Source organism: Lissotriton vulgaris, chromosome 5 (genome assembly GCF_964263255.1).
Source record: "Lissotriton vulgaris chromosome 5, aLisVul1.2, whole genome shotgun sequence".
NCBI classification, from domain to species: domain Eukaryota; kingdom Metazoa; phylum Chordata; class Amphibia; order Caudata; family Salamandridae; genus Lissotriton; species Lissotriton vulgaris.
Window position 1 is genome coordinate 1,501,962,530 of NC_141693.1, and position 12,819 is coordinate 1,501,975,348.

Genomic DNA, 12,819 nt, shown 5'->3' on the forward strand with positions numbered 1-12,819 from the left:
GATTCCAGCTACAGTCACTTTGTGCTGCCATTCTGTTGCTCGCACCAAAAAAAAATGGCGGCCGCAAGCTTATGAAATTTTCGGAATCGGGGCGTGTTTTGGCGTTGTGAGTGACGGATGACGTCACAGGTGGAAAGAACGCCAAAAACACGCCCCCGAATCTGAAAGAGACGGGGCTTGATTGGAGTGATGCCCCTCTCCTCCAATGGATGGCCTCTGTTTAGGAAGCCAGCCAATGGAGGAGAGATAGAGGACAGAGGCGGGTTCAAGCCCCGTCTAAAAGACATTAAATCTCCTACCAAAGACTGCGCAAGCGCAGCCTTTAAGTCCTCGACCTAAAAAGGACTCACGTTTCATCAAGCATGCACTCTGAAAGGGCACCCACGAACTCAATGTCGAATAGTGTGCTGAATGGACTCGTCGTCTGTAATATAATGCTTAATGCTGCTTGGTTGACACAGTCTACCATTATTGAACATATGGCATCACTCATCGTACTACACATAGAGTGAAGATGACGTAATTCATTGCTCTGGTGGCACTTTTATAATGAAGAGCTCTTAATGCCATGGTACTGACATTCTTTCCGTACATCACCATGGATATTGTGCAGGTGTTGATATTGTAGTCCTGAAGAGTGAACAGCAATTTTCATGCTCTGTTACTTTATAATGTGGAAATCTTTGAAAGTATGAGGTTGCATAGAGATCACCTTGTGAATGGTGACTGTATAGTCGACCTCAAATGAAAAAACCATGCTTCAAGCACACGAGATGTGGTGGTGGTGTTTATATTTCAATTCCCCAGTTTATAATTTCACAAACAAGCATAGCATTTGAAACGTTGTTGATAGTTTTGTAATCTTGGATCCCTAAGTGTAAGTCCTTGAGGATATTAATTTTCAGCTGAATGGGTAAGGTCCAAGGATATAGCTCTAAATCCAGAAGCAAAGGCAGTGTGAACGCTGGATGGACCACATAAATCTTCGTTTCCTGCTGCACAGAACGTTCAAAGCAAGAGAAGGGCAGGAGTCAGATGACACACATTGTCTATTGTTATCTTGGAGAGAAAGACCTGAAAAGAAAATAATCCACATATCCCATGTCCCCAAGAGAAAACAAACAAAAAATACTAAAGCAAATAGTTTGGCTGGACATTGATTTATTCGTTCAGTTGTGAATCAAGCCATTCTTTATTTCACAAAGCTCCAACAGGGCTTCTCATGTGGTTATTTCATGGAAAGTCACAGCAATTGCAGCTTGTCTTAAACACTAATCCTGCAGCACATGACATAGGATATGTTATGTTGTTAGCACACTGGTAAAACTTATTGGCGTTGGTTGGGTTGACGTAGAAACCATTTGCCTTGCCAGCACAGAAATTCAGGTCAACATCTGCGCTCTGCGTTGTGGTTGTGATTGGTGGAGAAGGGGTTATCGGTGGTGGAGTTGTTATCGGTGGTGGTGGTGTCGGACCACATGATGGGCAGCTGCTTTCAGAACCTAAAAAGAAATAGCCATAGATGTGCAATTTAAAAAACGTTGTGTACCAGTACCACCAGTTGTCTGATGACTGCTAAAAATGAGACCACTGAAGAATAAAACCAGCCTTTTCTAAAGAAGTCAAATGATCATGAAATATGAATTATGCCTAATGACAGTATTTTTAGGCCACCTTTATATATGAGATTGATGCTTGCTGGTCGTGTACACAATGTCCAAAGCATGAAATACTGCAGAACAGATTGTAATATCCATGCAGTTCCTGGGATATAGTACAGGAATATTGAGTGTTAAATACCATGCTATCATAGCGAATATATTGACAAAATATTAACAAGGTAAGTATGTAGTGGTAAGTACTGATTTATTAGATAGATGTGGAGTTAAGAATCTTAGATTTAAATCTTAGATTTATACTCACCTATATATACTGAAGTCCACAATATTTTGGTAGCCTATATTTTTGTTTCCAATATTTTGAAGCACCATATTACTGTAGTTGATATTGTCTGACATAAAACTGCTCCAAATATTAGCTTGTGTTAAGGTCTATTACAGCTCACTCTAACTCATCCTTAGATTATACCCCTTCCACCTCTCACGAAGGCTTTCAAAGTCTATAACAACTGTCTCCAAACAAAACTGATGAAAAAAAGAGTGTACTATTTTAAAGTAAATTAACTCTATCTATTTTTTATTTTTAAGTCCTATTTTTCCAAACCCTATGGAATGGCACATTTCAAAGAACTTTGTCATAAAACATAAATGTTTTGTCAAAAATGTGATACTTTTTCATTTAATTTTGTTAAACTCCATGATTTTGCTCATAAGCACTTTTACTTATCAAATTTGGAGTTCAAGGCAGCAATTCAAACTCCATGTTCTATCTGTGAACCGAACAATTAAACAAGAAGTCTATGAACCTTCATAATTATTCCTTATCGTCAAAGTCCAATAAAAAATAGGAAAACTTGGAGGGATTTATGAGAGGCGGTAGTGGCAAATGGTGACATTTGAAAGTGGCCGGATATGTAGTAGCCGACGTGAGCAAGCTTAAAAGACAAACATTTTGGTCCAGCGTGGGTCCTCCTCCCGAGAAAAAAATTGAAAAAAGATTGGCAAATGGTGCATTTTAAAGCAAACAAATTTAGTGATGAAGAAAGGCTTAAAAAGCAGTGGGAACATATAGCCTTGAAATATTAAACACATTAAAAACTGTCCCTTATCCTACTGCATTAATAGGTTCAACAGTTACTGTAATCTGTAAATTGTACAGCACAACAACTCCAGCCCTTAAAAGTGTGTGCTTGTCCACTGTCTTGCACTGCATGGGGCATCAACTTTGGATGAAAAAGCTCTAACCAAGCTCCGGGAAGCATGCACAGCTGCTGGCTGCAATCAATCATATAGAAAGATGTGCAGACAGGTCTTTAAGTGGGATGAAAAAAGGGGCTCTCTAAAAGGGAACATGTAAATTAAATTTCCATGATTGATTCCCATAGTGTACCACCCAACCGGTATGTTGGTATCTCTCTGAGATGTAATGCATCCAGAGATATAACACAATAACTGACATACACCTAAAACACGTCAGTACGATTGGCTTAGTCAATGGTTGTTAGCTATTTAAGATATGTGAGTAACAACAATGATTTGTTATAAATAATTAACATTGGAAATGTTTCAATTCTGAAATTGTGAGTATGTGAGTTAAATTGCATTGAGGCCTGTGAAAGGAGTTTTGGCCTTCAGTTATGTGCACTTTATGTTAGAGATGTATGCTCTGTTTCTCTACACATCTCATCCATCTGCAAATCTTCAACCACCTCTCTTTCCTCTTCTGCGCCCTCTTTTTACTTTTCCCTGAAAGCCCTTCCATGCATCTCCTTCACTTCACCACATAAACTGTACTCACTCACAATTAAGCAATTTATTTCCTTTTGGGTTGCCCCGTAAATATTTTGACAGCTGTGTAACCCCTTCACACACATTTCCACAGAATTTCAATTGCAACTGGAATACATGACCATTGCTCAATGTGCTTTCGGACATGCCACTTTGCTTTGGCTTTCACCTCAGAGCTCTCAGTCGAAGCCCCTTATAAACACCTGGCACAGTTCAGAAAGTTGGTTTACTGCCTGACTTCAGACTCCTGCTTCAGAGCGAGGTGGGACAGGCAGCCTGGGACAGATAGCCCAGACTTAAATACATCAATCTGTTTAGAGATATCATTGTATCTCTAAACAAATCGATCTATTTAATATGTTGCAGGAAATTGTAGGAATGTCAGTGGGGCTCAGCCATGAGGCAATTACAATAGGTGCTTTTGGGCTTAGACTCAATTGTTGATAAATACGAGCAAGACTTAAAGCATATCTACCTGCCAGGAGATTCTTTAGCATGGTGATGAGAGGGTACTTCCCTTGACCACAGAAAGATCCACCAAAATCGTCCAGGTCAATAGCCCAAACCATGGCACCTCCAAAGTTATTCTCCTTCAAGAACTTAACCTAAGGAAAAAAGATATGAGAAAGCAGCTAGAATCTTTCCTGATGAAAAAATCATTAGTTCAAAAAGTTCTAAAGTGGGAACCACCAGAGAAATATGTTTAAGTATACAGGTTAATGTTAATATTAAACCAATTCACTAATTGTTACTATTCAGAGAAAATCTTCTCAGTCAAAGATGATCAACAATTTGTTCTCCCAATCTCTGATGTGGTGACCCCCAAAGGACATGCTGGTCAAACACAATTCCGCTTTGCAGGGGCACCTGTGAAGGAAATTAGGGGATAGTCTTTTTTCAAAAAAGTATATAGCAAATTCAGTATTCTTTATTTCGAACAGGAGAGCTTGTAAAAGATAAAATGTGAATCTGCAGAATCATGTTATAAAATATTAAAGGTGGGGGCGGAGCTAGTCGGCGTAGATGGTGGACGCGTGAGCCTTCGGTTTCTCGCCTAAGCCCCTGTAAAATCCTGCTAACTCATCCTGCACAGTGTCCAGACTTCTGCATTTAGCTCTATTCCTCCACCTGAGACCCCTGTTCACTAACGGTAGGGTCGGTGGCCCCGGGAAGCTACGATCTCCGGGCGGAGAGCAGTGACGCCTCGGCGGTCGCGGACTGGGCCTGAAGCCGCGGACTATCCTGGAGAGCGGGCCGAGCGACGTCACCCGACGTTCGGCTGCAGCAAACCCTCGTGACCGGAGTCTCGGTCCAGCGGGAGAGACCCGATACTTGAGCGGACCGGCGCTGGTACACCCTCTTCTCCTTGGCCGCTGCCCCCCATCATGGACCCTCGTCCCTGCAAGGAGTGGCTCCTCGGCAGTGCAGTAGCTGTTTTGGATGTCGCCGAACGGCGGCCAGAGTGAGTACGCAGCCGGACCAGCGTACTCCGACGGACCTGCGGGCCTCCCCCCCCCCCCCCCCCTTCGTGCTGTGTGTTAAGGGACGGCGCGGATGCAGCGGCGACGGCGAGTGTAAGAAGAGTTCCCGCTGGAGCTGTGTGAAAACGGAGTGATTCTCCTCCAGGCGCCATTTTGGGACCCTCGTGATGGTGAACCGGGCCTAGCGGTCCTTGCGACTGGCGGTAGCAGTGCGCCTCCTCTGAGTTCATCGGCCACTGCCTCTGCCCCCTGGAGAGGAGCGAGGAGCCCCCTGCTCCCCTGTCTGTCCCCCAACCAGGACTGCCATGGGGAAGAACGACTCTACGCAGGCTAAACTCTCCTTTGACCGGCGGCGGCCTAAGGGGACGGAGACGCCGGCAACCGAGGCGTCCCCAAAGGGTGCCACAGCGACTGGCCCGGCGGGCACAGAACTGCGAGACATGCTTATGTCCATGGAGAAAGGGATACAGGACAGTATTGCGTCTGTTGGCACCAAAATTGACGCCTTGTCATATCGTATGGACCGCATGGCGGAGCGCGTCGACAAACACGCTGAGCGCCTGGACATGGCGGAACGGCGGCTCACTGAGGCGGAGGAGGCACAATCTGAATGGGACAAAGATAGGAAGCAATTCGGCAGGCTCCTCCAGGTCATACAGGACAAGTCGGAAGACTTAGAGGCGAGGTCGCGCAGATCTAACATCCGCATCACGGGTGTGGCGGAAACCACCCAAACCGGCAAATGGAACTCTTTGTCGAGAAACTTTTGAAAGTTTTGTTGGGAGAGGAGGCCTTTTCGCCCATGTTCATTGTCGAAAGGGCGCACCGCCCTCTGGGTCCTCAGCCGAAGCCAGGCGCGCCTCCTCGCCCTATCATAGCGAAGCTTCTCAACTACCGAGACAGGGACACGGCGCTGCGCTAAGCATGAGCGAATTTTGCGGATCTCGCGTTCGCGAATTTTGCGGATTTGCGGATTCGCAATCCGCAAAATCCGCGAATTCCCGCGAATTTGCGGATTTTTTTTTTTTTGTGTTCGCCCGTGTTTCTGCCAGTTCGCGAGGGTTTTGTACACTTTCGCAAATTGCGAACTTACCTGTCGGGTCGCAAGTTTCGCAAACTTGTTGTTTCTACGTGTCCAGCCTGTTTGGGACACTCTTCTTCATCACTGCCACTCTCTGTCACCACTGCCACTCTCTGACTACTCATGCCACCCTCTGGCCCACCCATGCCACCCTCTGTTTCATCACCACACCCTCTGGTTGTCCAGTGTACATTATTTTCGGCAAAGCAAAGCACACCTTCCCTGCCTCAAGTGACCTGAATTAATTTGGGGCTGATTCATGTGTCACAGAATATTTTTTTAGCTGGCACCTGCTTCCTTAGTGCGCCCTGATTAGTGATCTTTTGCACTTGCTAAGTGCTTTCATTGTTGCAAAATTAGTTACAACACCTGCCCTGCCCCAACTGACAATAATGAATTAGGGGCTGATTAATGGATTTTAACTTCCAGCCTGGCTCCTGCTTGTCTCCCTTAGCTGTAATTCAGGACCTTTGTGGCATATGTGTAACTATTCTGAGGTTCAGAGCAGGGTCACATAATAGTTTCAACTGGCAACTGAACTCTGGAGGGGCCCCTCAGGAAGCACTCCAGGAAATGGCTACTAATGATGAGCCTGAACTTTTGAACCTGGTAAGTAGTTACTTTCAGTTTTGCTAAGATCGTATTTCTGCAATTTTGCACTTATTCGCGGGGCGCGAACTCACGCGAACAGTGCGAGCAGTGCGAGCAAAATCCGCTGCTCGCGGATTTGCGGATTTTGCGGGAAATTCGCAAATCTCGCGGATTGCGGATTTCCCGAAAATCCGCAAAATCCGCGAGCGGAACGGATTTTCCGCCCACGCCTACGCTGCGCCTGCCGAGAGACAAAGGCAAGCTGCAACACGAGGGCATGGACATCTCCCTCTACCCGGATTTCACTGCCAAGGTCCAGGAGGAAAGGAGACAATTCGCACCGTACAAGAAGCAGCTGCGTGCCCTTGGCCTAGATTACGCTATGTTATATCCTGCCAAGCTCCGAATTAACAAACAGGGGCATTCTCACTTCTTTACAGACCCCAGAGACCTCCAGAAGTCCCTGAAAGAATGTACTAGAGAACGCAAGGAAGCCCAGAAGCACCACGATGATGATTCCGGCTCCGCTTCTCACATGGATGAGCAGGACTGATTGGGAGTCCGTAGGGTACTCTATCTTACTTCCTACGGAGTGGGGTTGCCCCTCACTCGGAGATGCTGGGGCCCCCCAAGGGGGCGGTAAGTGACGGATTGAATGATATTGGCAGTCCCAATGGTGTGGTACGATGGTCGAGTTCTACGGACACTCGGCTGGGTGCCGCCTGACAGTTTTGTTTCTTGTGGATGGGCACTGCCGGGGGGAGGGGGGCACAACCTAATGCTGAGCCGGTACTAGCTGGCGGTATGCTTTGAGGGGGTAGGTGGGGTGGAGGGGCATTTCGGTTTGATTTGCTAACGACACTGAGTTACCCGCTGGGGCAGGCCTGTGGGACGAACTTGATTTGTGTAGCTGAGCTGTAGGAGGTACTGCTCCTGACAGGCGTTCTCTGCCCCGGCGCTTTTGGCTGTTTGGCTTCACTGCGAGCCAGTTTCAAGACTACCTTGATTTTGTTAAATTTGGGTTGATGGGGGGTGGTATTGGGGCCTGTCTGACCTGGTTGGGGGTGGTCGGCTGTGGGTGGGTAGGGAGGTGGGAGACCAAATTGGGGGGGGGCAGCTGAGGGATGTTCTTGTTTCCTTGTTTGCGGGGGGTTGCATGCTACATCAAGTGAGATGCTGCTTGAGGTTGTGCTTGGATCGAAATGCTCTTTTGTAGACGCGGCGACTGGCTGCCTGTGCATTTTAATGACTTGGAACCGATATAATGTGTTGCCGGTAGTTGTACCCAGCTCTGGAACTCGAGCTGCCGATATTGCGGACTGCTCCCTAGATAACCCGTTGCTGATATGTCTAATAATGCTGTGAGTAACACTACACATACCCCTCATACTCTGAAGATGATGTCTTGGAATGTGCGGGCCTGAACGACTACCGTAAACTGCGGAAGGTCCTTAGCTACTTACATAGACATCATGTCGATCTGGCCCTTCTGCAGGAAACGCACTTGCCCATTAACAGCAGGATGTTGCAGGCTCGTGGGCTTGTGGGTAACGCAGTGGCAGCAGGATTTACGACACACTCCCGGGGGAGCCCAACCTCACAACTAAAATTGGTCCCTGTGGTAGCAGACGCTGAGGGTCGGTTTGTTCTCGCTAGGTGTGTGGGTAAGGGGATTGACCTGCTGATTGTCAACGTTTATGGCCCTAACTACGATAACCCAGACTTCTATGCCACTCTATCGGCACACTGTAGGTCACACGCCAACACCGGGGTACTGTGGGGAGGTGATTTTAACTTTGTTTTTGACCCTGTCCTGGACCGCTCCGCCGGCCCCGCAGGCCGGTAGCCTCGGCCGCTTATATGAAAGCAGAACTGATTAACCTAGATTTGGTCGCTGTGTGGAGAAGTAAGCATCCCACGAAAGGTGGTTTCACACACTATTCCGCATACCACAATATCCATACCAGAATCGACTATTGGCTGGCATCACAATCTGTAATGAGTAGTATTCGCGTCTGTGAGGTGCTCCCACGCACCCTCTCGGATCACTCTCCCATTCTGCTGCATGTGGCCACCGCTAGGAGGGGTATCCCCCCCCTTTACCTGGAGGTTCCCTCCCTACTCCCTGCTGGACGACGCATTTCGGGGCGAATTGGCTGAAGACATTGACATTGACCAATTTAGGCACGGTAGACAACTTTTCCACACTGTGGGAGGCGTTCAAGGCCTACATAAGAGGCATGGCCATGTCCAAACACTCAAGTGTACTGCGGACTATCAGACGGGAACTTGCGACGCTGGAGTCTCAACTGGCAGATCTGGAGGACCGGCAGCTGCATGACCCGGGGCCTGACATTCCCTCTCGACTTAATCCCTTGCTGTCTGAGTATCAGAAACTGGCTGACAGGGAGATCCTTCACATGGGGAAATGCGCGACGGCTTGAGCCTACGGGGAGGGGGAAAGACCGGGTGCCCTTCTGGCCCGATTGGTATGTGGCTCTAGGCGACCACTCGTGGTCGATGAGCTGCACACGCCGGAGGGTGAAGTGGTCACAGACGAGGAGCAGATCCTCCATACTTTCCGGCGTTACTACGCCGAGCTCTATAAGTCAAGATCGCTATGCGTTGAAGACGAAATGGATGATTACCTCGACCACATTGCCATGCCCTATCTGGCGAACTCGGACAGGGAATTTCTGATGTCCCCCATACAGGAGGACGAGATACTGGAAGCCCTCGCCGGCATGCGATCGGGCAGTGCACCGGGCTCCGATGGTCTGACTGTGAGCTTTTACAAAGCCTTTAAGGACAAACTGGTTCCGCATCTGATCTCCCTCTTCGATGTTATATGCGAGGACGGGGTGATGCCCCTCACTATGAGGGAGGCTTTGCTGGTCACCATTTTGAAACCAGGGAAGTCCCCGGAATCCTGCAGCTCATACAGGCCCCTCAGTCTACTGAACGTTGACGCCAAAATCTACGCCAAGGTGTTGGCCAATCGGCTGGCCCTCTTGGTTCCCGAACTCGTCGCGCCTGAGCAGTCCGGCTTTGTCCCCAACAGAAACCTAACGTACAATATTCGTACTGTGCTGGGGACGATGCAACATGTCCGCCAAGAAAATACTGCGCTAACGGTTTTCCTCGACATGGAAAAAGCCTTTGACTCGGTGGAGTGGCCTTTTATGATCAGGGTGCTCAGGAAACTCGGTCTGGGTGAACCGTTCCTGCAGATGATTGGGGCCCTGTACCACCAGCCGTCGGCTAGGCTGAAATTGGGAGACAGAGTGTCGGAACCGTTCCACATCAGCAGGGGCACCAGGCAGGGTTGCCCCCTCTCACCCCTACTGTATGCGCTGGTAGCGGAGCCTCTAGTCTGCGCTATAAGGGAGTACCACAGCCTAGAGGGGATCAGCTTTCCCACCTATAAAATAGGCATCTCTACGTATGCTGACGATACCTTGCTGTATATCCGTAATCCGGAGTCGAACTTGTCCGCTGTCCTCAGAGAGGTCGTCCGTTTTGGCTCACTTTCTGGGCTACAAGTGAATTGGGATAAATCTATTGCCTTCCCACTCACGCCAGTGACGCAACCTTTCGACATGGAATATCCCCTGAAGTGGTCCACAGATTCGGTCAGGTATCTAGGTATACAATTACACACAGACTCGGAAATTTTGGTCAGGGAAAATTATGGTGTGGCTTTCAATAAGCTTGTTGATGATGTTGAAACTTGGTGTAAACTCCCGCTATCTCTCTTAGGTAGGATAGCCATTATGAAAATGATTGTGCTACCGAGGTTTCTGTTCCTATTTACGAACATCCTGGTGGTTCTGTTGAGGGCCTTCTTTAAACAGCTCACACAAGTGCTAGTCAGATTGGCATGGGGAGGCAGGCAACCCAGGGTACAATGGGCGACGTTGATCCTCCCCTGTGAGATGGGGGTTCTGGGGGCTCCCGATATGGAACGATACTACCGAATAGCACAGGCATCGCACTTACACTCATTGATTCACGGGGACGCACGCACGCCACATGTGATCCTAGAGCGGCTGTTTGCGGACCCGCTCCCCCTGCCGGCCACGATTTGCCTCCCAGTGGATCGCTCTGTCGGTCAATTGGACTCCCTTAAATCGACTAACCACGCCTGGCACGCGCTGGCTCGCGCACGTGGCTGTACTATTTTGTATTCCCCCCTAATGCAAATTGACTGGGCGCTCTGGCTGGACCCCCTTGGGGAGAAGGGTGTCACTGAGGCGCTTCGCTCCCTGGGGATTGTGAGGATGGAAGACCTGTTTGCAGAGGGTATCCTGAAGACATGGGATCAGCTCCCCCCCACCCCATCGGGTTCCTCGCTCCTACACAGGTTTCAGTTCCAAAGACTCCGCTCGGTGTTTCGGGAGGCATTGGGCAAAAGCAAATGGAGGAACCAGTGGAGGTCCCTGAATTAACTTATGTCATTAAAAACAAGTCGTCTGCCAAATTAATTTCGCACATCAACAAGTTGGGGGCGGCACATCAGCAGCTGCTCCATTCTAAGGCCAGGGAGGCCTGGCAGGGTGATATACAGTCGCCCATTGACGACAGCATGTGGAGATACTGCTGCTCCAGTACGCGTAGAATCTCCCTCAATGGCAGGCACAGGTTAGTGCATTTTAAGTTCCTCCAGCGGGTTTACTACACCCCCGAAAGGCTCCACCGATATGGCCTGCGGCAATCGGCGGAGTGCGAACGCTGCCATACGTCAGTAGCTGACTTTATCCACATGGCATGGCACTGCCCGGGTATACAGGCTTTATGGGTGGAAGTTTTCTCTGAGCTTGACCAGATCCTAGGTGTGGAACTGCCTCGCAGTCCGGAATTAGCCCTTCTGGGTTACTCTAAGCCGCTCCCTCCCTCTCAGCGTCGTTTAGTTGACATGGCACTGCTGTTAGCCAGGAGGTTGGTGGCGAGATGTTGGATGAGGGGGCCTCTCCCCACCAAGAAAAGATGGACGGGGGATTTACTACACTGCAGTACTCAAACTGAACTATATAGTGAGCTACTGCCTCCCAGGAGTAGACCAAAAAACTTTTGGGGTCTTTACCAAGAATTCCTACAGAAAGGGGATGAGGAGTGTTCGGATACCTCGGAAGTGGTGGACCTCCCAGATCACACGATGGATTAGGTGCTGAGACAACCACAGAGCTTATCTTGAGGGGGTGGCCGGGTGGGGGTGGAGGGGTTGGACAGGGACAGCACGTAACACCTTGTGCCTCTGGGGTTGGGAATAGACAGTCATCGGGGGCGGGTAGGCTTCCCAGGGTTGGGGGCTACGTATAGCAACTTCTAGGCACACTAATGTACTCCAACTGAACTGGCACACATGGGTATTCTCGTAAGCATACTCGTGGGTGGGTGGGGGGCGTTGGGTTGGTTTTACAGTTCTTGATCTTTCCTTGTTCCCAAAGACCTTAGACACAAGTGCTCTGCAGATGGTTACATGTTGTCATGGCGCACCTCACACTGCTTTCGGGCTGTTACTACTATCTGTTTCCCAAGGCTGATAAATGACCATCTCGCCGCCGGGCCCCCGGGATGCCGGCTGAATGGCTGTGTATTTCATTATGTTGTTCAGTGTTGGCGGTGCGCAGGTACCACAAATATGTGCATATATGTGAATGTATGGCAAGCTTGGATTCTTGATAATAAAGGTCTTTTAAATAAAAATAAAAAAATATTAAAGGTGAAATGGGCACTGTATGACCCTGATCTGCGGTACTTGGAGAAAGATCTTTCTACTATAAATTACAGACACAGCAGTCTTTAGGGCCACTGACACTCAGAGAAAATAAATTTGCATCCAATTTCTAGGAGATCAAATTTCTTCATGCCCAGATCTAAAGACAGCTCCCTTTAGGACACAAATCTGGAATTAATGAAATGCTCAGTGTGTGTCCATGGATCCTAGGACTGTCCTTTGGTAGCTTCCAAGGTTTACTGTTGAACTCTTTGGCTAGGAAGACATAATTCAATATATGTTGTCAACGATTGCAGTTAGAGTCGTCTGAATAGACTGCAAGAGACCTTGCCTCGGATGACAAGTTTTTTTAATAATGTTTTGAATGGAAAGTTAATCATTAAAGATATGCAAGGAAACACTCACTTTGCACTTGTAGCTCCGCTCATCCTCATATCCGACCCATTCATTCCCTTTGCACGCGTATGAGATCTTCTGCTCTTCACTGCATCGCTTTGTAGCGGAGGGTAGGAATGTGCAAAT

At 48.4% G+C, this 12,819-nt stretch overlaps 1 protein-coding gene across 1 annotated transcript in view; it reads right to left on the minus strand.

The window, feature by feature from the left end:
- Positions 1-1,144: 1,144 nt before the first annotated feature.
- The window catches only part of LOC147712858 (acidic mammalian chitinase-like), a 31,070-nt gene continuing 19,395 nt past the window's right edge, over positions 1,145-12,819 (minus strand). Inside the window, exons 9-11 of the mRNA XM_086923519.1 lie at positions 12,703-12,819; positions 3,883-4,012; positions 1,145-1,502 (exon numbers count right to left, since the gene is read on the minus strand). Of these exons, the coding sequence (XP_086779645.1) occupies positions 1,234-1,502; positions 3,883-4,012; positions 12,703-12,819 (516 nt within the window). The 3' untranslated portion in view covers positions 1,145-1,233. The remainder of the gene's footprint in view (positions 1,503-3,882; positions 4,013-12,702) is intronic.